At 42.0% G+C, this 27,657-nt stretch overlaps 1 protein-coding gene across 2 annotated transcripts in view; it reads right to left on the reverse strand.

Moving 5' to 3' along the window:
* Positions 1 to 27,657, reverse strand: part of CDK15 (cyclin dependent kinase 15) — a 550,498-nt gene that overhangs the window by 110,147 nt on the left and 412,694 nt on the right. For both annotated transcript variants that reach the window (XM_077272097.1, XM_077272099.1), the window contains one exon: positions 25,671 to 25,734. In XM_077272097.1, the coding sequence (XP_077128212.1) occupies positions 25,671 to 25,734 (64 nt within the window). The remainder of the gene's footprint in view (positions 1 to 25,670; positions 25,735 to 27,657) is intronic.

The raw sequence follows: 27,657 nt of genomic DNA on the forward strand, positions 1-27,657 counted from the left end.
ATGTAATTTGCTGGAAATGTCATGGCCCAGGTTATTTAGCTGCACGTTGTCAGCTGACCATCACGCAAATGGAATAGAGCATGGGATGCCAGTGTTCATTCTACACATATCCAGCCTGCAGTGTGGACTGTCCACCAGACGAGGGGCCCCATATTTATCCTGTAAAAGTGAATGATCTGCAGATGACTGGACTACTAGATTTAGGGAGTTTGGTTACCCTTGTGAGGGCCACACTCCTTCTCCAACTGACCCCAGAGAAGCAAGTTGGCATCTGCTGCATTCACAAGGATGCTAAAGACTATCTGGTGGTCATAGTGGTCATTTAGACGGACCAAGGTACAGAGTCCCATGAGGTTCGTGTGGTCCAGAATTTATTGCACCCAATTATTATAGGCCAGGACTTTATGTTGTTTTGGGACTTGTGGGGAAGGGGGAGAGGCCTTGACTGCTCGGATAAGAGACAGGTTGCCCCTAAAGAAGTCTCACCACACTCAGAGTCTGCTGGGTTTCCCTTTTGTGTAATTGTGGGAAATGAGGAGGTAGTACCCCCTGAGGCAGACATTCCTGAGATGGGGTGACCAGAGAAAATTTTGGGTCCACCCAACATAGGGACCTAACTCTAAAAGAAGCGTTCAATAATGTAACCTTTATAAATGGCATAGCGCAGGAGACATGGGCTGACACCAGATTTCATTATTTTATGATGAGTGGGGACTTATTGTACTGGGTTACGAAAGTCAGGGAGGAAATAGTGGAGCAACTGTTGGTACCAGGACCCTATTGATGGAGGATGTTGAACATGACCCATTCACATGTCTTGTGTGATCATCTGGGTGTCGACAAAACCCAAAAATGGGTCATGTGGAGGATCTACTGGCCCAGATGTCACTTGGAAATCCTAAGGTATTGCAAGTCCTGTCCCACCTGCCAGTTAACCGCTCTCTCACTTCTGAAATCCCCTTGTGCCACTACCCATCATATAGGTATCATTTGAGTGAATTGGGGGCAGCACGGTGGCGCAGTGGTTAGCACAGCAGCCTTGCAGTGCTGGAGTCCTGGGTTCAAACCCCACCAAGGACAACATCTGCAAAGAGTTTGTATGTTCTCTCTGTGTTTGCTCTCTGTGTTTCCTCTGGGTACTCCGGTTTCCTCCCACATTCCAAAGACATACTGATAGGGAATTTAGATTGTGAGCCCCAACAGGGACAGCGATGATAATGTGTGCAACCTGTAAAGCCCTGCGGAATATGTTAGCGCTATATAAAAATAAAGATTATTTATTATTATTGCAATGGACCTGGTCAGTCCCCTTGTTAAGACTGCTTGTGGGCATCAATATATATTGGTTGTCCTTGACTATGCTACGCGGTACTCAGAAGCACCTCCCCTGAGAAACTCCTCTGTGAAAAGTATAGTCGCTGAGTTGGTCCACATCTTTGTCCAGACAGGACTACCGAGCGAGATCCTGACCGACCAATGGACACCCTTTATGAGTAAGGTGATGAGGGAACTGTGTAAGGCCTTGCAAATTACACAACTGAAGACATCAGTTTACAATTCCCAGACAGACAGCCCTGTCGAAGAGTATGCTTAAGAAGGTCATAGAAAAGGAGAGTCAAGACTGGGCCTGTCTCCTCCCAAATCTATTATTCTCCATACGGGAGGTTCCCCAAGCTTCTACCAGATTCTCTCTGTTTGAATTCCTGTATGGCCTACATCGACAGGGTCTCCTTGATGTAGCAAAGGAAAACCCGGGAAGCCAAGGTCACTCCCCATCACAGAATCATTGAGAACATCACCCAGATGCAGGAGAGGATTTCGAAGGTAATGCCCATCACAAAGGAACTTCTCCTTGAGGCACAAGAGGCTCAATCCCGGGTCTACAACTGGTCAGCCACGGTGATGCAATTCAGCCCCTGAGACCGAGTTCTCGTGCTTATTCCCAATGTAATTCTGGATTTGTTTCCTCATTTTGACTCTCATAGTTGTGGTCTACCTATGATGTCAATTACATGCCTCTCTCATCTTTTTAAGTGGGAGAACTTGCACAAGTGGTGGCTGACTAAATACTTTTTTCCCCACTGTATACCATACTCCATGGTGGATGAGGGAGAAAAAGGGAAATTATGCTCCTGTTACCTACTGGTTTCTAGCCCTGCAGGTTTCCTACTTTCATGTGGAAGATAGAGCTGGGATGGTACATGGTAATGCCGATGCTCTCTTGAGAATCCCGTGTCTAGTGGTAGAATGTGCCAAACCCAATGGCTTTAGGCAGAGGGGGAAGGTATGTAAGGTGATGCCAAACACAACGTGGATGGGGGATATGTATCACACAGATGCATGTCCTCTGTGATATAAACCTAGAGCAATGCTCTGGTTCACATAGTACTAAGTGGGTATAATCGGCCATGACAGGTTGATTGGGAGCAGCTGAAGAGTTGAGAGATGGCTGCTTACAATATCTCCACCCCTGGGTGTGGTTCACATTGTAAAATGAGGCCTGTTTGTCTCACAGATGTCTGTGTATGGAGGTGTGTATACCTCCTGGATCATGTGGCTTTGCTGAAGGACTAAGAAGCTGGACTCTAAGCTAAGTGGACACACCAGCACTACTGGTTGGATATTTTGCTTTATGTTTTACTTTGTGCTGGACAAGGGCTGTATTTAAGTTGTCTTGTGATGTGGTTTATGAGGACTGAAATAAACCAGCTAGACCTTTCTTTTAATTTTATTTTTAAGACCCTGATAGATTGTTTTTGTTTGTTTGTTGTTTTTTTACACACCGCCTGTTTACAAATTTTGTTTTTTTGGTTTTTATACAACGTGAATCTGACATACTGAAAATGTAATCCAATATGATGTATAGGTTTGTCAGAATAGATGCACTAAAGCTTGTATTTTTAAAATTTATATCTCTGCTCATTCTGGACTTTAACCAAGTAGGCAGTCCTAATTAGTGATTGACAGCGATCACTGTATGCACATTTATACTGATATGACCGCCCACTGGACTGAAAAGCTTCTCCTGCTCTATAACGTCATGCTGGCAGGTTGGACTGCAGTTTTAAGATGTCAGGTTCCCTTTAAAGGTAACCATGAATTAAATTTTTATTTATAAAATCAATAGTACACATGGAAATAAGATATATTACTAAATTTTCTTATCAGTGAAATCTGCTTCCTTCTCTGCCAGAACTGATCATTCATTTTCAATTTATAGGTAAAATCTATATTCATTAAAGATAGTTGTTCCCATTTATGGACAGAGGAGAAGCTAGAGGAGCACAGACATTCTGCTGCAAGTTCTCCTAAAAAATTAGTTACAGTTCTTCTTTGAACTTTGAGCACCAAGGGCCATCTCCTATATCAGTAATGGTATGTCATCACTGAATCACTGAATATAGATTTTGAGAATTAAGAATCACTGAATATAGATTTTGAGAATTTTGAGAATTAAGAATTTTGAAAATGATAGTGGAGTAAGAAGGAGATTTCTCTAATAATAATCTTTATTTTTATATAGCGCTAACATATTACGCAGCGCTTTACAGTTTGTACACATTATCATCACTGTCCCCGATGGGGCTCACAATCTAAATTCCCTATCAGTGTGTCTTTGGAATGTGGGAGGAAACTGGAGTGCCCGGAGGAAACCCATGCAAACACGGAAAGAACATACAAACTCTTTGCAGATGTTGTTCAAGGTGGGACTAGAACCCAGGACTCCAGCGCTGCAAGGCTGCTGTGCTAACCATTGTGCCACCGTGCTGCCCGCAAATCTAGCAAGTTCTGGTATTTTCAGATGTATTATTGATTTATTAAATAAAAATTAAAACAATGTTACTCTTTAAAATTATTTCCTATTTAATGGGAGAAAAACGCACATAGAAAGTAGCATTCTTAATTATTTTTATGCTTTAAAAAAACCCCTGAAGCTCTTACAGGACATATTTAGATGTGTGTTTCTTTAAAATAAAAAAGCCCATGTTCACACCCACACACACTAAACAGAATTGAACTAAAACATGCGGTTTCAGTGCATTTTTACCAGATGTGAGCTGTTTGTATCTTTACAGCTCTCAACGTCCCTATGTGAACCCAGCCTACCTCTATCATGTACATTGTGCCAAATATATGTAAATCTTTTCTGCTGCATTCTTTTATGTAAGTTTTCATTTTTGTAATATAATATCATGTAATATGTGAGGATGTGTACTTAAAAAAAAAAAAGAAAAGCAAATATTGAGTCATGCAGATGCAAATGTGTTAGAGCTGGACACCCTGTAGGACATTAAAAAGTCATTATTTTACCATAACGGAAACTCTTGACCCGATGGTGACAGCCGGAGCACATTGTGTATGAGCCCATTTAAACTGTCCTCACCCTTCTAATGTCTGCCAGAAGCAGCCAATGTGACCTACATCAAATACACAACCAGAGATGAGTGAATGGTTGTGGTATTTAGACTGTGGAACAGATGTGCTGTCGAATAGTTTTAGAGAGACCCCCACAAATCCCACATAGCATTTGTCTATTTATCTCCATCTCATTTTCCTTTGAAGAAATCAACATGGCAGCCAAACCTCTCTGGTCAGCAAGATCAGATCCCGGCCACATCAAAAATCCGACCAGAAAAGTATCCTTGGAATTGGGCAGTCTCTAGAGTTTGAAATTGAGAAATTCATGTCTGGGTTGCCTCCTTTTTTCAGATGGTGTGAATTTAAATAAACAAAGGAGATTTTTTTTTTTTTGGAGAGCGCCAGCTTATGTTCTTTTCATATATTGCAATGATCTAAGTTTGCATAATAATCCAAACATTTGTCCATGTAAAATGTAGGCTATCAGATATGAGGCCACACATGGTTGAATGCTGAACTTGCTGGGGCAGAATTTCGTAGAATACTGTGTTATGTTTAACCCCTTCACTGACAAACTAAAGTCACAGGCTACTAAGATGGCCATTGCCATTATGACATGTTCCATGCAATATAAACGGAGATGAGTTGGTGGCAGAGATCTCAGATGCCAAGTCCTTTAGTGAAAACAATAGAACCGAAGAGAGAAAAAACCTTTTCTAACAATGGACTTTGAACAAGGGTCTACCAGCCCCCCTAATTTACAAAGAAAAAGGTATCGGACAACACTTGTAAAGAATGGGCACCACAGCTGGTCAACGAGAAATCAATGATCTCTAGAAAGTACAGGATATGAGCTGTATCTCCCAATTTCCCCAGAACTTGACGACCCATGAATGCTCCTTGTTGTGTTCATGGTCTAGGAAACATTTCATACATTGCTGGGGTGTGTGCTCACTATAGAAACCAATGATCTCAACTTTCTTCTCAGTAATTCACAATGCAGGGAGTGCAATACAAACCCACCAAGCTGTGATCACAAAGCAAGGCCCTGTTGGTATCAAGCCTCGAATGTACATTTGGGTGGTGAAGAGGTTAATATCCCCAATCACTCTGGAAAGGGAACAATTAGATCCCCCCTCCCACCGCACACACATCCTGCTGAATATTTTTGCAGGGTTGTTTGCTTGTCTAGTAAACTCTGACTGCAGAGGTAATCAGGGCTCTGTTTTACATTAGCCTGGCTGCCCCAGAGAGGCTCCTTGAGGATTTCATGAGGCTCTTAAGCTGCTAGAACCTGTGTTTTGTCATATATATTGAACTTTTATTGTGCTTAATGCATGAGTTTATGTGTTTTTGGATGTACACAAATGTCTTCTAGGCTGTTTATCAGAGATGCATCCGAACACTTAGTAATACATTACTGATTGTAGCTGAGGTGTGTTAGATATGCTGAGAAACATTTGCTTTGTTTAATGTACATTCAAAGTTTTCTTTACTGTGGCTCTGATTACCCCTTGCCCTATGCCCTGATGAAGCTTCACACGCTGAACCTTCCAGAGCATGATGGCAGTGCTCATCACACATCATACCAAACAAATCAACTGATTGTACGCTTGACAGGCACGGTTTTCATTGTGGTGTTAGACTATGTTCACACTAGCAACTGGGCCTCCATTTGTAACTGGAGCCACAACGCTCTGCCAGATCTGTCATATACCACAAGTGGCCGGTAGACCCCATTTACTTATAGTTGGAGTTTGTTAGGTCCTGTAGTTATTTCTGTTGTTTTAACCGGATGAAGGCTTGTTGCTTACTGACAGTTTGATGCATCTGTCAGCACTGTGAACAGAGTCTAATTTTACTACATCTGTATGGGTGCATTCAGAGGGGTTGCTCTAGGCCCATAAGCTAGCACTGATCAATAATACACAAGTTCATTTGACACTCGTTTAAGAGTCTCTATACACAGGCCAAAAAATACTGATGGGAACACAACAGAGTGATCATTCATACGATCGACCTGTCTCCATATGTTATAGTCAGCAAGCACATTTATAAAGGGCCATGTGCCTCCAATAATGATAGTTTTCATGCCGGCATACAAAAACGGATCACCCAACGAACAAGCAATTTTCTTGCTCCTTGCGTGAGCTGCAGGATGTACACACAGGCATAGTTGGGAATGCACATTCATATAAACGCTAGTTGAGCGCCCATTGTTGGTTCATCTAAAGTATAGTTAATACTAGAACAATATCAGGCAGATGATAAGTGCTACACCTTCTCCCAGTATTTTTTGTACTGTTCAAACATCCAAGCACATGTAGGCAATTGAAAGGAAGCAATCCGCTGTTTCTTGTAAGTTTTAGTGGGAGCTCAGCAGCTTTTGATGATGGTAGATTATAATGTATAACTTCTTTCAATATTTTATCATACTATGGTAAGGAATATCCTGGCCGCCCATCTAAAGTAGATGTTTGTTTTCTTGATGTATAATTTTTCCCTTTTTTTCCCTTGCTCCCAGGAAATCCATATAGCAGCACAGGAGGTCTCCTACAGGTCCATAAAGTGCTAAATCTCTAGACTTTTCTTCTCTCCCTTCAATCTATTTGCTTCGACAAATGAAGCCATAAAACCTGCAATAAACTGAAATCTGCTAAAAGTGGAGTTTTAAGGTACCGTCACACTCAGCGACGCTGCAGCGATATAGACAACGAGCCGATCGCTGCAGCGTCGCTGTTTAGGTCACTGTAGAGATGTCAAACACAGCAGCTCCACAACGATGCAGGAGCGATCCTGTGACGTAGCGGTGACGCACTTATCGTTCTCACAGGTCGTTAGCTCCATGTAAAACATTGCTGGCATCGTTGCTTTTGCTGTCAAACATGACGATACACGCCGACCTGACGACCAAATAAAGTTCTGGACTTCTAGCTCCGACCAGCGATATCACAGCGGGATCCAGATCGCTGCTGCGTGTCAAACACAACGAGATCGCTATCCAGGACGCTGCAACGTCACGGATCGTTGTCGTTCTCGTTGTAAAGTTGCTGAGTGTGAAGGTACCTTTACTAAAAGGGAATCTATCCTTAGATTCATGCTGCTCAAATTACAGACAGAGTGAATCAAAGCCTGACTGTGCAATTGCAGCCAGGTAAGTTTTATTCTGAAATGTTGCGGAGTTTTAGAAAAAAAACAATTTGAAAACCTATACGAGAACTATAAGGAGAGACCTGAATGGTCCAATGTGGTCCCAGGCCACCTTTTCCCTGTCCCATTTCAATTGATTAACAGATATCTCCCTATGTACACAAAATAGAAATGTGTGCGCCCTTTAAAGGGTTATTCTCAAATAATTTACTTTTTCTATTTGCTGTCGTTCTCCTGCAATGATCGCTTTTATCTTTCATACTGTACAGCTGGTTTCCATGGAGCTCGGTCACTATTGCCTGCCTAAATTGAAGTAGAGGAGGTGAGTTGGCACTTCATGTCATAGAGGGAAGTTGCAGTAAATGAAAAGATCCCAGCACTCACATATGGAATTAAACTCTTTTAATCCAATACACACATGGAAATCCAAATTACTGTAATGTGTATTGGATTAAAATAATTTAATTCCATATGTGAGTGCCGGTATCTTTTCATTCACTAGACCCTGACTCAGTGTGGATAGTGTTTACATTCCAGGAGAGAGGTCATCTCTAATATACCAGTCACCTTTCTCCAGCCCACTGATTTCTATACAGCAGCTAGCTATTCACCTCCGTCCCACTCCCTCTCAGCTCCTGACAATCTGCTGTTATGAATCTTGCAAATTCACCAGCCTTGACTTCTCCCAGAACAGGTGTCCTAATCATGGCTCTCACTGTTCAAATGCCCTGTTATATCTATATGTAAATATAGTGATAACAATGTAGACTCCAGAACAAATGACTGATCGTTGAATATGTCACAGCAGAACTTGGGCTGATCTTCATAGTTCTACTTATACTACAGCTCTGCTACTCACCAGACCAGTCACTCAAGGAGGAGTGCCTGCCCTGCCAGAACCCAGGAAGTAAGGAGTAAGAAGACTGCACTGCTCTGAGCCGCCAAAGAGAGAACTTGAGAATACCCCTTTAATGGTTTTGTGATTTGTTTAATTAAATGATAATTTTTATAAACAAATGTGGGCAATGTAAGACATTTATCTAATTCACAAGAAACAGCATAAGCAACAATGATCTTTTAGTTCATCTCTATTTTACTACAATGAAAAAATCCATTAAAGGACACTTAAATCCTCCTTAACGCGGTGCTGAAGATTTCTGATGCTGTCGTCGTGTGAATTAAATATATCTGGTGAGCAGTTGTAATATTTTTATTGTGTACAGACAAGAAACTGTCGGTACATTCTCAGTGGGATAAAGCAGCAGGACATGTCTCCGAGCAGATTTAGTGTTATGTTAAGGGAGCAGTGTGGAGACCTTTCCTGCTGGCAGAGTGCCCCAGACGTGTGTCTGTCATGAGCGATGACAACATGGTAAAATGATGCTGGTGTTTCACAACAGGTTCACCCCGGCAAACACATAAACCCTCATAACTAATAATAAAAAATGCTACTAAAGTAAATTAAATGCAAAAGCCACCAGCAGAAGTTATATAGCCAGGAACAAGACCTGTGTTGTAGCAGACAGCACGGACCTGACCAGACACGTCGCAAGACATTTAAGTCACACAAATCAATCAAGTTTTGTTAGCTTTTTTACTCCTAAACACATCCTAGCAATCTTATATGATACTAGATGGTGGCCCGATTCTAACGCATCTGGTATTCTAGAATATGCATGTTCACGTAGTATATTGCCCAGCCATGTAGTATATTGTCCAGTCACGTAGTATATTGCCCAGTCACGTAGTATATTGCCCAGCCACGTAGTATATTGCCCAGTAATGTAGTATATTGCCCAACCACGTAGTATATTGCCCAGCCACGTAGTATATTGCCCAGCTACATAGTATATTGCCCAGTAACGTAGTATATTGCCCAGCCACGTAGTACATTGCCCAGCCACGTAGTATATTGCCCAGTTATGTAGTATATTGCCCAGCCACGTAGTACATTGCCCAGCCACGTAGTATATTGCCCAGTGACGTAGTATATTGCCCAGCCACGTAGTATATTGCCAGCCACGTAGTATATTGCCCAGCGATGTAGTATATTGCCCAACCATGTAGTATATTGCCCAGCCACATAGTATATTGCCCAGTAACGTAGTATATTGCCCAGTAACGTAGTATATTGCCCAGTTACGTAGTATATTGGCCAGCCACATAGTATATTGGCCAGCCACGTAGTATATTGCCCAGTTACGTAGTATATTGGCCAGTTACGTAGTATATTGCCCTGCCACGTAGTATATTGCCCAGTTACGTAGTATATTGGCCAGCCACATAGTATATTGGCCAGCCACGTAGTATATTGCCCAGTTACATAGTATATTGGCCAGTTACGTAGTATATTGCCCTGCCACGTAGTATATTGCCCAGTTACATAGTATATTGGCCAGCCACGTAGTATATTGGCCAGCCACGTAGTATATTGGCCAGCCACGTAGTACATTGCCTAGCCACATAGTATATTGCCCAGCCACGTAGTATATTGCCCAGCCACGTAGTATATTGCCCAGCCATGTAGTATATTGGCCAGTCACGTAGTTTATTGCCCAGCCACGTAGTATATTGCCCAGCCACGTAGTATATTGCACAGCCACATAGTATGTAGTATATTGGTCAGCCACGTAGTATATTGCCCAGTAATGTAGTATATTGGCCAGTGACATAAAATAAAAAATAAACATATACTCACCTTAGTCCTGGCTCCTGTGTACGGTGAACGCGGCAGCTTCCGGTCCCAGGGTTGGTATGACTATCAGCGCAGGACCTGTGATGACGTCGCGGTCACATGACCGTGACGCAATGGCAGGTCCTTCTCGCGCAGGCGCGCAGGACATATGATGAAGTCGCGGTCACATGACCGTGACGTCATGGCAGGTCCTTCTGGCGCAGGCGCGCAGGACCTGTGATGACGTCGCAGTCACATGACCGTGACGTCATGGCAGGTCCTTCACGCGCAGGCCCTGTGATGATGTCGCGGTCACATGACCGTGACGTCATGGCAGGTCCTTCTCCCGTAGCATCCTTAGCACCGGAACCTGCCGGCGGACAGGACGCGACGTCGGAGGGTGAGAATAATGGTTTTTTTTATTATTATTATTATTTGTAACATTAGATTGTTTTACTATTGATGCAGCATACGCAGCATCAATAGTAACAACGTGGTCACACAGGGTTAATAGCTGCATAACCGGAGTGCGTTACACCGCGCTCCGGTAACGCTGGCATTAACCCTGTGTGAGGGCTGACTGGATGACTGGAGGGGAGTATGGAGCGGGCACTGACTGCGGGGAGGAAAGAGTGGCCATATTGCCGCCGGACTGTGGCCGTCGCTGATTGGTCGTGGCAATGGTCGTGGGCATTTTGCCACGACCAATCAGCGACTTAAATTCCATGACAGACAGAGGCCGCGACCAATGAATATCTGTGACAGAAAGAAGGACAGACAGACGGAAGTGAGCCTTAGACAATTATATAGTAGATATGATCCCCTTGGCTTCACCCTGTTTACGGATTTTTGCTGATAGCTGTTAAAGGATGATTCTGAATTACAAATCCAATCAATCCAGACCCACTGCTATAAGATGATTCTCTTTTTTTCTACAGTTCAGGCTATGTGCACATGTTGTGGATTTGCCTCTGGAATTTTTTGTCGGATTCTGCATCTCTTGGCAAAAAACGCAGGTGCGGATTTGATGCATTTTTTATGCGGATTTTGTGCGGATTTGCCGCGGATTTACTGCGGATTTCTTGTGTTTTTACCCCTACGGATTTCTATAATGGAATGGGTACAAAAACGCTGCAGATTCGCACAAAAGTAGTGACATGCTACTTCTAATCCGCAGCGTTTACGCGCTGAATTTTCCGCACCATTAGCACAGCATGTTTTTTCCTATTGATTTACATTGTACTGTAAATCACTTGCGGATCTGCAGCTTTTCTGCGCGGTAAAAAACGCTGCAGATCTGCAGGAAATCTGCAACGTGTGCACATAAATCATTTGATAAGCTCATTCATATTGCAACACTTATTTTTTGAGGCAGCTAATGTAAAAAATACCTGATCAGATTAGTAACTATATGTAAACTCCACTTTTTATATACGAACTGTACTTACACATGCTGCAGTTTGTGCTTCCTAATACATCTCCCAAAACATGTAGACATGTAGATGTTTGTATATTGTGTATCAAAAAAATATTTTCTGTAAATGCATCATATATATATATATCATATATATAAATTCTAACAATGAGACGGTGAAATAAGCGCTGCCATTCTGTCTGAAGAAAATAGATTTGTCTCCCTCTACTGGTTGGAAAGAAAATAAAACGGCAACTTACGATATACCATGAAAATTAAAAAATCTGTATAGGTTTTTTATGTCAAAATTATCTTGTATACCCATACTATTCAAATGTCTGAGATTCAACAGGACAGTCATGAATTTGAGGACCTGTCCCAAAAGGTCGGTGGTATGTCATGACTTCAACTGCATCTGTGTCTTTAGATCACAGGTACAATTGAAAAAGTGCAAGAAACCGTCAGATCCCTTTTCCACATTCCAACTCAGTAGGGTCTTCTAGTCACATGACATTCTGAGGTTACACAACAGCAGAGACCAGCTCAGTGACAAGGAGCAAGAATGTGAAGGGACATAAAGGGAAGTGAGATGTGTGTGGAAGGGCCACTCTGGGGAATTCATACCACGTGGGAGTGACTGTTGGGAATTCATGCTAAAGGGAGCCATTATGGAGAGTTAATTCTGTGGGGGCATTATAGTATGAAAGGAAACTGTGGAAGCATCATAATGTGGAAGACTGTGCGACCATTATACTGTGTGGGGGACTGGAGGAATCTTACCCTGTGATACTGTGGAGGCATTATTTTATGGGATGGACTGGGGACTTCACACTGTGTGGGGGACTGGGGCGTCATATTGTGTGGGAGCATGATACCGTGTGGGAGCATGATACTGCATGGGGGGAATGTGCGGGAATTATACTATGTGGGAGGAGCATCATACTGTGTGGGGGGAATGTGCGGGAATTATACTATGTGGGAGGAGCATCATACTGTGTGGGGGGAATGTGCAGGAATTATACTATGTGGGAGGAGCATCATACTGTGTGGGAGCATGATAATGTGTGAGGGGAATGTGCGGGAATTATACTATGTGGGAGGAGCATCATACTGTGTGGGGGGACTGTGTGGGAATTATACTGTGTGGGAGGAGCATCATACTGTGTGGGGGAATGTGCTGGAATTAAGCTATCTGGGAGGAGAATCATACTGTGTAGGGAAGCATTATAATGTGTGGGGGGAATGTGGAGGCATCATACTATATGGATAGTGCACTTCCACACTTCCGTCTTTTCTCTCCCGTCGAAATCAGTCGAGTTTTGAAAAAACAGGATCCTGCTAATTTTTCTGCAGGATCCTGTTTTTTCCCATAGATTTGTATTAGCGATGGATTGTGACGGATGGCCATCCGTTTCATCCGTCGTGCATTGGATCCGTCGGAAAATAGCAGGCCGTCGTGCAGAGAAAACGTTCAGAGGAACGTTTTTTCTGCACATCGGAAAATCGCTCAGCGACGGGTCTTGCGCTGTCCGTCGTCGGCTATAATGGAAGCCTATGGACGCAGGATCCGTCGCTGACTGTCAAACACAGGAATCCAGCGGCGTATCCCGTTTTTCCAGTCTGAGCCATTTTTAAGTCCGGGAAAAAGTCTCTCTCTCTCTCCACCCACAGCGATGGAAGTGTGAAAGAGGCATAAGTCATAGGGATAGGCAGAGAAAGTCATAAACACTGAAGAAACTGGACAGATACTGGATGTGACAGCACAACAGTGAGGAAGATTAGCGTGTGAAGAAACGAGAAGAGTGTCATCCACGTTTTTCACGGCAATTGGAGGCTTTGAAGGACTTTCAATAAGTGGCAAATCGATTCACATCAGGAAAAATTTCCTGGAAAATTGAGTGAATTGGACAAATTTGAAATTCAAAAGATTTGCTTATCTGAGTGAGTCAACCCTGTTTACAGCTTTTTAGCCTAATGATTGAACAGGGGGTGTCCCACAAGAATGACTCCTGTCCATGTGCTAAACATATACAGCATGCACGCACATATGGCATGTGATACAATAACTATGGCAGCTGTCCTGTAACGTAATGTCTTGCAATAGCCTTGCAGTTGGCTTAGGCGTTGTGTGATCCGTTCAAACCACATTGAGCTATACTTTCTCTGTCCAATTGTTTTTAATGACTGCCATCATAAGTAACACGAGACTGACATGATAAAAATCTGTGCTGTCAGCAAAGCCAATTCTTCGTGACCTTCATGTGTAATTATGTCTTGTTCTATTTAGCACCAGCATAGGAAAACCGGCCGCCTAATATCTGGTGGCATTAAGGTTAAAAGGTTACAAACATTTGCATCAAAATTGCATGAAGACTGATGTATAATACTCTGCAGTTGTCACAATAACTGCATCGTTAAGTCAGATCTGCACAAATTTATAGGATATAAACATAGGCACGCCTGTCTCATGCACATGACAGAGCCTAGTTTATATAAAACCAGACATTCTAAAAAACTCTGCATAAAACACACACCGCTATGGGTGCCCTATTTTAGTTTTATAGAATTATATTGTTCAAAAGGCTTGTCCGCAGTGTGGGCCACACTCAGAGGGGTCCACCCGGGCTGCCACAACTCCTAACTGTATCGGTGTGAGCGCAGTTCTGCGGTAGAGCAGAGAAATCATGTTAAGCTCTGCAGTAGAGCAGGGAGATCCTGCACTACTGCTCTCCGTTCTGTAGTTCCTGCGGCCAACATAACAGCAGGGTGATGGATTGGCCGAAACGGGGACAGCGTGGTGCGATTACATCACCACTGGCTGTCATGATGACATAAACACATGGGCCAGCCCGCACTTTGTCGGTGGACTTATCAGGATCTTGGATTACGTGAAGTTTTTCATTTTAATTAAAACTTGTGGTGTAATTATACGGGCATTATAAAATATGGGTGACTCTCAAAGTGTGGGGGCCCTCATATAGTGTGGGGACTACTGTGTGGGGCCATCATACTGTATAGGGCCTACCGATAGGGCCATCATGTGGTGTGTGGACTACTGTGGGGGCTATTATATAGTGTGTGGGGACCTCAAAGTGTGGGGCTACTGTGGGGCCATTATACTGTGTGGGGCCATCATACTGTATAGGGCCTACCGATAGGGCCATCATGTGGTGTGTGGACTACTGTGGGGGCTATTATATAGTGTGTGGGGACCTCAAAGTGTGGAGGCTACTGTGGGGGCCATTATACAGAATGGAGGCTATTCTAGAGTGTGGGGGCAATTATACAGCGCAAGGACTACTGGGGGGTCATTTTACTGTGTTTTGGGGGAGCAGTGGGCACATAATACTGTGAATATATGGGAGCTGTGGGTTCATCATAATGTGTATAGGGCAGCTGTGGGCCCATCATACTGTGTATTTATGGGAGCTGTGAGTTCATCATACTGTGGACATAGAAGCTGTTGTCACATCATACTGTGTATAAGGGAGCTGTGGGCCCACCATACTCTGTATATGGGAGTTGTAGTGGTATCATACAGTGTATTGCAGAGATGTGGACTCATTATACTGTGTATAGGGCAGCTGTGGGCCCATCTTACTGTGTATAAGGGAGCTGTGGGTTCATCATACTGTGGACATAGAAGCTGTTGTCACATCATACTGTGTATAAGGGAGCTGTGGGCCCACCATACTCTGTATATCTGTATATGGGAACTGTAGGGGTATCAGACTGGGTATAAGGGAGCTATGGGTTCATCATACTGTGAACATAGAAGCTGTTGTCACATCATACTGTGTATAAGGCAGCTGTGGGCCCACCATATTCTGTATATGTTAGCTGTATGGGCATTATACTGTGTATAGGAGAGATGTGGGCCCATTATACCTTGTATAAGGGAGCTCTGAGGACATTATACTGTGTACAGGGGAGCTGTACATGGGGAGACTAAGGGAACATTATTAAATATATAGTGGGCACTGAATAAGCATTATTGATATATGGGCCCTCATTATGACCATTAGAGGTGCACACGGGGCATTATTACGGCTCAAAATGTGGGTACTGTTTCCTAGAGCACTTGCACAGGGCATTAATATATTCTAGAAGGAAATTTTACCATTTAGAGGGCACAAAGGAGGCATTTTACTTTGTAAGGGGCACAGTGGTGGACATTATTATGTAGGACTATAAGAGGAACACTATTATTTTGCCAAACAGCAGGTTCAGTAATAGGGACACATATGACATTAGCGGCTCAGCATTGGGGAGACAGTGAGAAGTTTTTGCAGGTTGGGAATAGATGGGATTGGTACTGGAAATGTGAGATGTTAAATGTATCTTTGTTGTAAACTCTGGAGGACACTCATGGCTGGAAGAAATTGTCAAGTCGCTCTGGGCCAAATGGAAAAGATGGGAAAAGTATATGACTTCATAAGAAAGAACGTTAGCTGTAAGTCACTATCTGTAACTATACTGTAATCTCTGACATGGTCTGCAGGACTGCTATCCTTCACTATATGGTCACAGTATGATGGTAATATTAGGGTTGATCTTTGTATAGAGATTTATTTTCAGTAACGGCATGTAATAGGGTGAGGTTCCCCTAAACCCACAATTAGGGAGCGCCACAGTAGTTGTAATCAGGGTCACAAAGGTTAGGAGCCCACTCAGACATTTTGCTCTCCCGTACCTGAACTCCTAGTTACGCCTCTGCTTGTCCGGGAATATAATATTGGTGATTTATTCTTCAGATAGGTGATCAATATTAGACTTTTGGGCTACAATGCTGAGCACCACCACCAATTAGGTTTTATTATCTGTGCAAACAGCCAGATGAAGACACTAAATGGAGCCGTAACTGCACAGCTCAGTGTAATGTGTAGCTGCTGCTGCCAAGAACTGCAGGTCAGCTCCTTTTCCCATACACAAAGGCTGAGCTGCAGCACCCATCTGCAGCCGCTACATGACTGTGCTGAACCACTCTATTCATTGTTTGCACCAGAGCTAGTAACAGCTAATTGGTATGGTGCTGAAGAAAGGATAGGTCATCAATATTATATTTAAGTTAAACCTATTTCACATGGGTGGATGATAGGCTGAATAAACATTCATAGTTACATTGGGGGAAATAAGCATTTGATCCCTTGCTGATTTTGTAAGTTTGTCCACTGACAAAGACATGAACAGTCTATAATTTTAAGGGTAGGTTAATTTTATCATTGAGAGATAGACTATCAAAAATAAATTCCAGAAAATCACATTGTATAAATTATACACATTTATTTGCATTTTGCAGTGAGAAATAAGTATTTGATCCCCTACCAACCATTAAGAGTTCTGGCTCCTACAGACCAGTTAGACGCTCCTAATCAACTCGTTACCTGCATTAAAGACAGCTGTCTTACATAGTCACCTTTATTAAAGACACCTGTCCACAGACTCAATTAATCAGTCTCACTCTATCCTCTACAACATGGGCCACACCAAAGAGTTTTATAAAGATGTCAGGGACAAGATCATAGACCTGCACAAAGCTGGAATGGGCTACAAAACTATAAGTAAGACGCTGGGTGAGAAGGAGACAACTGTTGGTGCAATAGTAAGAAAATGGAAGAAATACAAAATGACTGTTAATCGACATCGATCTGGGGCACCATGCAAAATCTCACCTTGTGGGGTATCCTTGATGATGGAGAAGGTGAGGTCTTTGGCATTAACTCAACTCGCCGTGTTTGGAGGAAGAGAAATGCTGCCTATGACTCAAAGAACACCATCCCCACTGTCAAGCATGGAGGTGGAAACATTATGTTTTGAGGGGTGTTTCTCTGCTAAGGGCACAGGGCTACTTCACCGCATCAATGGCAGAATGGATGGGGCCATGTACCGTAAAATCCTGAGTGACAACCTTCTTCCCTCGGCTAGGACATTAAAAATGGGTCGTGGCTGGGTCTTCCAGCAGGACATTGACCCCAAAACATACAGCCAAGGCAACAAATAAGTGGCTCAAAAAGAAGCACATTAAGGTAATGGAGTGGCCTAACCAGTCTCCAGACCTTAATCCCATAGAAAACCTATGGAGGGAATTGTAGCTCTGAGTTGCCAAGTGACAGCCTCAAAATCTTAATGATTTAGAGATGATCTGCAAAGGAGGAGAGGACCAAAATTCCTCCTGACATGTGCACAAACCTCATCAACTACAAAAAACGTCTGACTGCTGTGCTTGCCAACAAGGGTTTTGCTCCCAAGTATTAAGTTTTGTTTGCCAGAGGGATCAAATATTTATTTCTCACTGCAAAATGCAAATAAAATTATATAATTTATACAATGTGATTTTCTGGATTTTATTTTTGATATTCTATCTCTCAATGTTAAACTTACCCTTAAAGTTATAGACTGTTCATGTCTTTGTCAGTGGGCAAACTTACAAAATCAGCAAGGGATCAAATACTTATTTCCTCCACGGTATGCTTACATATGTGGTTGATTGCTGTTTGTAAATATAAGTGTAAAGAGCACTGGTTGACCTGCTATATCATCCCATAACTCTCATTAAAAGCAGATTATAAGCTTGTGCAAAAGGACCCTAAAGGCCCCTATAAGCCTTTCTCTACCCTGACATACTTTTATCGAGGAAGAATCAGAAGGCGCCTGTACACATTAGACTGTTGGCTGATCCCATTGATATTTGCGGATTTGGCCAACTTTAGTTTAATGGGTATGGGGGCTTAAGCTTGGTTAAGTAGAATAAAGTGTGGACTGTGTATTACTGCCGGTCTGTAGCTGTCGCTAACACAGTAGAAATCATATCAAACTGTCATAACAATGATTATCGTATCTAGAAAGGGTTCAGATATAAATAATATTGCTAAATAAGACACTATTTTAGTGTTGGTTTAGCAGCTAAGCCTAATAGTCTCTGCCCCATTCACTCTGACTAATGTGCTTGTTAGTTGTCTGTAAAAAGACACGTGCAGAAGTGAGGTGCATTCGAATAGAGGGTTTGGGGATGAAAATGGAACAGAGTGAGCTACTTACTGAAATAGGGTGACAAGTAACACTCCACTCTTATCAGATTATCTTTATGTTAACCATTCCCAATTCCCTAGCTTCTGATTTTTTATAGAGTTTTTCTTATAGAGACTTTAATGTTTCCCATGGATTATAAGACAACTGGCCCAGTTTATATAGTAGGCCTTGTTGCTACGTTGCCTGTCAATGACTAAAAAATGACCAAAATGTAAACAGTCCAAGACAACAAAAGTCATATTTTACTATAGAGTTTTAAAGCCTGAGCGATTTGTTTCATAAATGTCAGTGTCTACTGAGGTCATCAGTGCAATGTGAATCTCCGACACACAGGACGTCAGAATACTTAACCGGAGATCCATTAATCTCATCATTGATCCTTCTTGCACTGTGTGTCTTTGGATAAGGACATTTCTGAAAGATAAGGAGGACTTTGCTACATCCTCTTCCCATCCAAATATAGAATTTTATTACAAGGGATATGGCACAGGTTATGGTGGTGGGAAGGATGTATTATCCCATACTGCAGGAAGGTTTTCAGCTAGAGATATTTGCATGATAACTGTACTCAAGTATGACTCAAATAAGACTCCAGCCTTACAGGCAAAAAGTATGCACGAGTTTTTTCCAGAAGAAACGAAAAAGCACTGACCCATCCTTTAACCCCTTCACGCCACTGCCAGTTTTCATTATCCTGACCAGGCCAATTTTTTCAATTCAGTATCACTTGAGGTAATAACTCTGGAACCCGTCAACATATCCCAGTGATTCTGAGATGGTTTTTCATGACATGTTGTCACCATGTGTGATCACAGAATTTTATACCATTGGGCAGTGAAGAAAAAATTATTAAATTTTTACCACAAAAATTTAGTTTTAGCCGTAGATTTTCCATTTTCACATGGAGAAAGAAGTAAAACTGGTAACACAATTTGTCACGCAATTTCTGCTGAACATGGTAATACCCCATATGTGTCTGTACAGTACTACGTAGCCACATGGTGAGACTCTGGAGGGAAGAAGCGCTACTTGACTCTTGGAAAACAAATTATTGTAGAATAGTTTGCTGACTCCATATACAAAGCCCTTAAGTGCCATAAAAGCACTTTCAAGTGACCCCATTTTCGAAATTACACTCCTCTGGGAATTTATCAACATGTGTAGTGGCGATGTTGACTCCATATGCGTTTTCCATTAACAAGCAATAGTGGATGTTGGTGAGTGAAAATTGCAAATCTGCTGTTGTAGTGCCCAGTACATTGTAGTGACCGTACATTGTAACATAGTAACCCAGTAACAGATTTTAAGGTTGAAGGAAGACTTTAAAGGGACTCTGTCACCTGAATTTGGAGGGAACAATTTTCAGTCATATGGGCGGGGTTTTCGGGTGTTTGATTCGCCCTTTCCTTACCCGCTGGCTGCAATATTGGATTGAAGTTCATTCTCTGTCCTCCGTAGTACATGCCTGCACAAGGCAATCTTGCCTTACGCAGGCGTGTACTATGGAGGACAGAGAATGAACTTCAATCCAATATTGCAGCCAGCATGCAGCCAGCGGGTAAGGAAAGGGTGAATCAAACACCCGAAAACCCCGTCCCTATGACTGAAAATTGTTCCCTCCAAATTCAGGTGACAGAGTCCCTTTAAGTCCATCTAGTTCAACCCATATCCTGACCTAACATACCCTAGCATGTTGATTCAGACAAAGGCAAAAAAAAAACCTATGTGGCAAACAGTAAGCTCCACATTGGGGAAAAACAATTCCTTCCCAACTCCAGTAGTAGTGCTTCTGGAGACACGCACCCTGTAAATTAAGCGGGCTCTCATCATTATAGAAATGCCAAGCGTGTGGATGCTAAATGTGTTTGAGGCACACCATGGGGCTCAGAAGAGAAAGGCATTTGGATTTTGGAATGCAGAATTCGCTGGATTTCTTTTGGGAGGTGAGGAACCATAGCGCTTTTCCAGAGCCTTTATGCTACCTGTAACGTGGAAGCCCCCTATATTTCTGTTAACAGATGATGGACCTCATTGGGGACTTACATTTTTGGTGGACTGAGCTGAAGTTTTACTGGAACATTCTACATAACATTTTGGATCACATTTATCCTACGCTCTACACTGAGCAATTATATTGGGGTTTCCATCTAAGTCTCTGAATAACGTGATTCAAATAAAACCCCCAAGGGATCCATTCACTTTAATGAGGCAGCAGTTACTCTGGACTTGGTCTGGCCTCTGTTCAGTGGTGTCCTTTTCAGAGGTGCACAAAACTGTGGCAGACCGTGCTTTCATGCATGCTTAAAAAGGCAGACTCCTCCGAATCATAGGACGGAGAGTCCACAGTGACTCCATCTGCTTCATTGTAGGAAATCTTCCATTGGGGGTTCTGTCTAAATCATGTATTTCAGAGATCTACATGGAAAACCCGATGTAAGCGCTCAGATTAGAGCGCAGGATAAATGTGAACCTTAGCCTTACTGTGATCTTTAGGAAGCAGAATGAACAAATCAACAGCAGGTCAATAATTGATTTTATTTATTTTTTATGCTGTTTCTCATTTGGTATAAGTGACAGGATGACTTTATTCTTCGGGTCGGTGCGATTACAGCAATACTAGATTTATTATGTTTTTTAATGTTTGGCTTCGATCACACACTAAAAAACGCTTTTGCATCCCCATATTTTGAGAGCTATAATTTTCCTATATATCTTCCGCCAAAGCCATGAGAGGACTTGTTTTTTGTGGGACGAGTTTGCCATGTTTTTGTAAAAAATTTTTTAAAGGTGTTCACTAAAGGGGTTAACTAGTGTGACAGTTTTATTGGTCAGGTCTTTCTGGATGCAGGGATACCAAATATATGTACTTTTTTGTTTTGATTTTTTTTAAATAAATATGTGTATTTATTGGTATAATATTGTTTTCATTGTTTTGTTCTTTATTTTGTAATTTAAATCAAATATTTTTAATCTTTTTAGCTTTTCTTTTTACCTAGGCCCACTATGGGACTTTAACTTTTATTAGTCTGATCGCTTGTATAATGCTGGGACCGTGACTAGAGCGATGTGTCACTTCTGGGCTGCTTACTGTAGTTTTGATAAAATGACTGTTTTATCTGCTGCAGATCTATCAGTTCTTTGAATGCTGAGCTCTGTATAACCTCACACACCACTGATTGGCAGCCTTCTGTGTACACTCTGCAGAACACTGACAATCAATGGTGGGAGGGGAGTAATGCAGAGCTCATGAACAGGGAGGAGTACCTGGCAGAACAGTTAACTAGTAATCTACTGATAGTCTCCTGTTGATAAAACCTCTCCCATACAGAGGAGCTCTCACTTGGCCAAGCGCTCATGTTCTTTTTTGAGAAAGCCGCTCACTGATACATCGGTAAGGGCATATATCCAGAAGAACAATGCGATAGGCAGTCCGAAATCAGGCATGTGCGAACGACAGCTCTCCCGAATAGTAGGCCGGTTGCCCCATACACATAAAAACATTGGCCGAACCCATTTTTATCGGCAGGTTTGGCCAACATTACTCTAATGGGAATGGTGGGGCTTTAGTTTAGGACTGCACCAGGACATTTTTGTAGAAATATAGAAGAATAAAAACTTTAACAAGAGATTTCCAAGTGATTTTCATTCTACTCTAGAGGCAAAAAAAAAACAGCTACAACTTTTCAAAATTGGTTTGATGTTCCTTTACTAAACTACAGCAATTGTAAAGACATTTTCAAGCTGCAAATTGCATAGACCATAATATCACAGCGAGGAGTAGCCCTGGCATAAAGCAAACCTATTGTAAGTTAATGTCCAACCCTTTAATGTGTCTTGTGACGTAACTAGAGATATCAGCCAAACCCGAAACTTGCCAAATTACACAGGTCTTAAGGTACCTTCGCACTAAGCGACTTTGCAACGATAACGATAGCGATCCGTGACGTTGCAGCGTCCTGGATAGCGATATCGTTGTGTTTGACACGCAGCAGCGATCTGGATCCTGCTGTGATATCGCTGGTCGTTGCTGAAAGTTCAGAACTTTATTTGGTCGTCAGATCGGCGTGTATCGTCGTGTTTGACAGCAAAAGCAACGATGCCAGCGATGTTTTACAGTGGTAACCAGGGTAAATATCAGGTTACTAAGCGCAGGGCCGCGCTTAGTAACCCGATATTTACCCTTGTTACCATTGTAAAAGTAAAAAAAAAAAACACTACATACTCACCCTCTGATGTCTGTCACGTCCCCCGGCGTCCGCGCTGCTGCTCAGAGCTTCCTGCACTGAGTGTGTCAGTGCCGGCCGGAAAGCAAAGCACAGCGGTGACATCACCGCTCTGCTGTTAGGGCCGGAACTCACACAGTGCAGGGAAGCGGACGCCGGAAGATGCGAATGTAAGTATGTAGTGTTTGTTTTTTTACATTTCCACTGGTAACCAGGGTAAACATCGGGTTACTAAGCGCGGCCCTGCGCTTAGTAACCTGATGTTTACCCTGGTTACCCGGGGACTTCGGCATCGTTGGTCGCTGGAGAGCTGTCTGTGTGACAGCTCTCCAGAGACCACACAGTGACGCTGCAGCGATCGGCATCGTTGTCGATATCGCTGCAGCGTCGCTTAGTGTGAAGGTACCTTTAGGCTCATTGTAAGTGGTGGTCTTTTGAATGATATGCCCACATAGATTTCTCTGCTGATTTCTCCGGTCCATAATCCATCTTGCTTCATTATCTTTGCTTTTTTTCCATAGGAATTCTAATAACAACTAATGATTATTATTTCCAATTACCGTAATTTGTTTCTGTGATTTCTGGATTCTGAAAACATGATACAGAGGAAACAACCACTGGAAAACAACGAATCACTTGGAACTGTTTCCATTCCTAATGTTTTTACTATAATAATGTTATTTCTAAACTTTTACGCCTACCTTACTGATTTAATGGTCAAACCTCTGTCCAAGTGCCCTGTGTGCAGTACCCTTGTCTTTCTTTAATTCCAGTTTTTTTCTTCTTACTTTAGACTAAATGCTGACAAAACTGGAATTTTTGGATGAAAAGGTTTCTGAAAGCTTGTATGTGAAATTGTCCAGTAAATATGTGTAACATGTAATCAGTATTTTCCAGTGTCATTTGGTTGCCAATACCATCTGACTAGTACCGACTGGCACCACTGTCTACTGGTGAGATCAAGGACAGGCGAGATCTACCTGCCTAAAGTCTAAGCCTATGTTCACATGTTGCTGTGATTTTTATGCAAATTAAAAACTGTGTTTTACATTACCAGCAAAAGCGATGAGATTTCAGAACTCTCATGCACCCACATTGGTTTTCCTGACTGAGTTGGAAAACTGCAGTGTGTCACTTCTTTCAACATTTTTGCAGTGTTTTTTTCACCCATGGAAAGCAATGAGTAAGTGGAAAAAAAGCAGCAAAAACACAGGTATCATATTTATCTGCATTTTTGATGCAGAAAACTCAGGAACAACAGACACTAAACTGTATCGGCATGAAAAACACAGCAAAACTTGTTTTTTTTAAGCAGCAAGCAGCTTCTTTACTGCCAAGAGAGCAGGTTTTGCCCGCAGAAGAAAAATGCAACAAGTAAACATAGCCTTACAAGGGTTCATAAGATATTAGATCATTGATTTTCCCTGCCAATAATATGTCTGGATTCTGGGATAGGTTAACCTGGCTTGACTTGAAAGTGACCCATTTGTGTTTGAGAGAGGGAATTTAGATTGTGAGTCCCATGGGTGACAGGGAGTGTTGTGAGTAATCGCAATGTTTGTACAGTGCTGCAGATTATGTTGAAGCTATGTAATAACATGATTATTATATAAATGAAACAGTGAATTATTATAGCATTCCGTTGTTACTTTGCATCTAGCTGTTGATCAATCATCCAGTCGAGAGCTGATTCTCCCATACATAGGAGCGCATGAGAGAGCCGCTGTCATACTCCTTTCCTAGCGGCTTATTTCCCGGAGAACAAAAGATTGGGACCTTTTCTCCCCCCCCGACATCATCTGTCAGAGGAGATTCGTAAGGTCCCATACACATTAGAACTTCCGATATCAGTGGGTTCATATGATGTTAGTCTAATGTGTACGGGGGCCTTTAGGAACTAATCCATGGTCCAGATGTATTGAAGGAATACTAATTATGTAAAAAGTGCAATTGCTCAGTGATCACATAAGACCATGGAAGGAAATGAAATGGACCTTTTTTTGCATTGCTGAAAACACCAGTAATGGATTCCACAGATGGTTAAGGAGTCCAGGAGGCGATGTGTGGAGAATTGAAGTTTTATTGTCAACACGTTTCAAAGTTCACAGACTTCTTCATCAGGACAAAAGGATCAGGGAATACTCATTACGTGTGGAGGAAACGAGATTCAGCCAGCTAAGGTGGTTTGTCTCAATGAAGACATCTGTGAACTTCGAAAAGCGTTATAAAACTGCAATTCTCCACACATTGCCTCCTGGGCTCTTTCTTCACCATTTGTGGAAACCATTATTGGTGTATTCAGCAGCGCAAAAAAAGGTTCATCTTCCATTTAATTTCCATACAGAATACACTCTTGGATCTGCAGCAGCCTTTGTTTTGAGATTTTATGGTGTACCTGCCAGGTGAGCACATCCCTGCACCTTTTGTTCTTCAATTATCTAGTTGGGTAAGACCCTATATTTGCGCTGTTGTTTTCCAGCTTTCCCATTGGCACATAAGATCATGGGCATCTAAACCACCAATAATGAGTGTCAATCAACAATATGAGAGAAAGGTCAGAGCTCATCATGGACCATTTTCTCTTAGCAATGATCAGGAGAGGGGTATGATCATTCGTTCCTCCTGTCATTATTGTCAACTGAACATCTTTCGTTACATGAGAGGATGAACTGTCAGCCATTGTATAAAAATACCATAAATGGCCTAAGAGTCCTGCTGATCGCTGGGCACGCTTACACTGCGAAGTAATTGGAAATCACCCTTTCAATGACCATATGTTCAGTCTATTGTCAGCCATAGGTTTCAGCTGAGATCTACATACCTGTTTTGTAGTTTGGAAGTTGAGATACTCCAGGCCACGTTTCCTCTGTTGGTGTCCCAATAACCTGCAAGAATTCATTTTACATTACTAACACTTATAATATCCTCTAATGCAGAAAAATTATGGCATTATGGGGACCTGACAAGTGGCAGAATGCACTGTCATTCTAAAGCATCACTTCACATTTTTTTAAATATACTTGAAAATGAAGGTGAAGGAATCCTGCAAAACCTGGAAAGAGCAATTTCTCATAGCACTGTGTTCCTCCAATACACATTTTCAATAGGATAGGTAATAAATGTATTATTAGTGGGGGTTTCAGCTATGGGACCACCATTAATCACAAGAATGGAGGACCTGTGTCCCCATATAGATGGAGCAATAGTGCCATAAGTGACCACTGTTTTATTCATATAGTTATATAGACTGAAAAAAGACACAGATCCATCACGTTAAACCTTTGTCCATCAGTTTTAGATTATCAATCTCTAGAGTATTTATAACTCAAAATGCATCTGGTTCTTAGAAAAGCATCCAGCCCTTTATTAAACGCTGTTATAGTATTTTCCATTACTACCTCTTGCTGGGGGCATTCTACAATCTGACTGCTCTAACTGTGAAGAGCCCTTTCTTATTTAGCTGGCAGAATCTCCTTTCCTCAACACGTAATGTATATCCCCTGGTTCTTTGTAAGTAGAACTAATATTATGTACTAATAAATAGAAAAAAGACACCAAAGAAGTAACCTCATTTATAAGTTAAGCAAATCCAAGTTTTCTAGCCTCTCATTATAAGGCTCATAGTCACCTGCGAGAAACTCGGATGAGTCTCGCACGTCAATACCCGAATTGGATATGTGGCTTGAAAGAGAGGGCAGAGTCGAGGATCACCCCAAGGCACCGAGCGTGTGGGACTGGGGAAAGTGAGCAGCCATTGACATTGATGGATAGGTCTGGTGGAGGGGCAGAGTGAGATGGGGGAAAGATGTTGAATTCTGTGATAAGGTGATAAGAAAGTTTCGGCTGTATCCAACCTTCCTCACGTGTCCGATACCTGAGGAAGCCTGGATGGAACCGAAACACGTTGTGGTTTTAATACATTTTATTTTTATGGTGATTTCTTCACTTCCCATTTTTATTTATTGCTGGAGCATTTATCACCTGGCTCTTTTACTGTCATGTCTATAGAAGTGGGAGAGACAAGCACCCATGTGCACTACCTCTTCATTCACCTGAAGACACAGAACCCCCGTTCTTGGAATCCCTTCAATCATACATTTATTACCTCTGGATGAATGATACGGTAGATGTTGCTTAAAGACAATTCCTATAAATCACGGAATATTAGTCTAATCTAGTTTTCATGGTGGATATGTGGATGGGGATAATACTTTTTTACAGCATTATCACTGAGAATTTACCTATTTTGCCAAATCAGTACACATTACTAAAGTGGTTTCTCATAAAACAGACATGTAATTGCTGTACCAAAACGGAAATAATGTAGTCATCAAGAAGAAGGAAATGATCCAGAGATACTAAATAATAGCACTTGAGACCCATGTTGTATTACTACTAGACACAAAACTGACTGATTGACTGTCAATAAATTTAGATGGATTCCTTTAACATTTGCAGCCCACAAGGAAATATGAAACTTAGAAAAGGAAAACATTTGACTTTCTGGAAAGGTCTGTCATCCCGGCTTGATGAAGATAAATGATCCTTTTCTGAGACTAAGAATATACACTCAGTGATCAAAGAGTACACCCTGTGATGAAGGACCTGATGCAGACTGTGTGGAAAGACCAAGGAAAGGTCAAGCAGTAAATAAAACATTGAAATTGATGCTACATGAACAAACAGCAGGATCCCCTTCTTCCTCTCCACAAGTCCATGATGCCAATCTAAAAATGTCAGTGTAGAGGGCATAGGAGCATTTTGGAAGGTTTTATTAAAATTTACAATAATATATGCAGCGCCCCAGA

The sequence above is a fragment of the Ranitomeya variabilis genome, chromosome 7 (assembly GCF_051348905.1).
Source record: "Ranitomeya variabilis isolate aRanVar5 chromosome 7, aRanVar5.hap1, whole genome shotgun sequence".
Classification (NCBI taxonomy): domain Eukaryota; kingdom Metazoa; phylum Chordata; class Amphibia; order Anura; family Dendrobatidae; genus Ranitomeya; species Ranitomeya variabilis.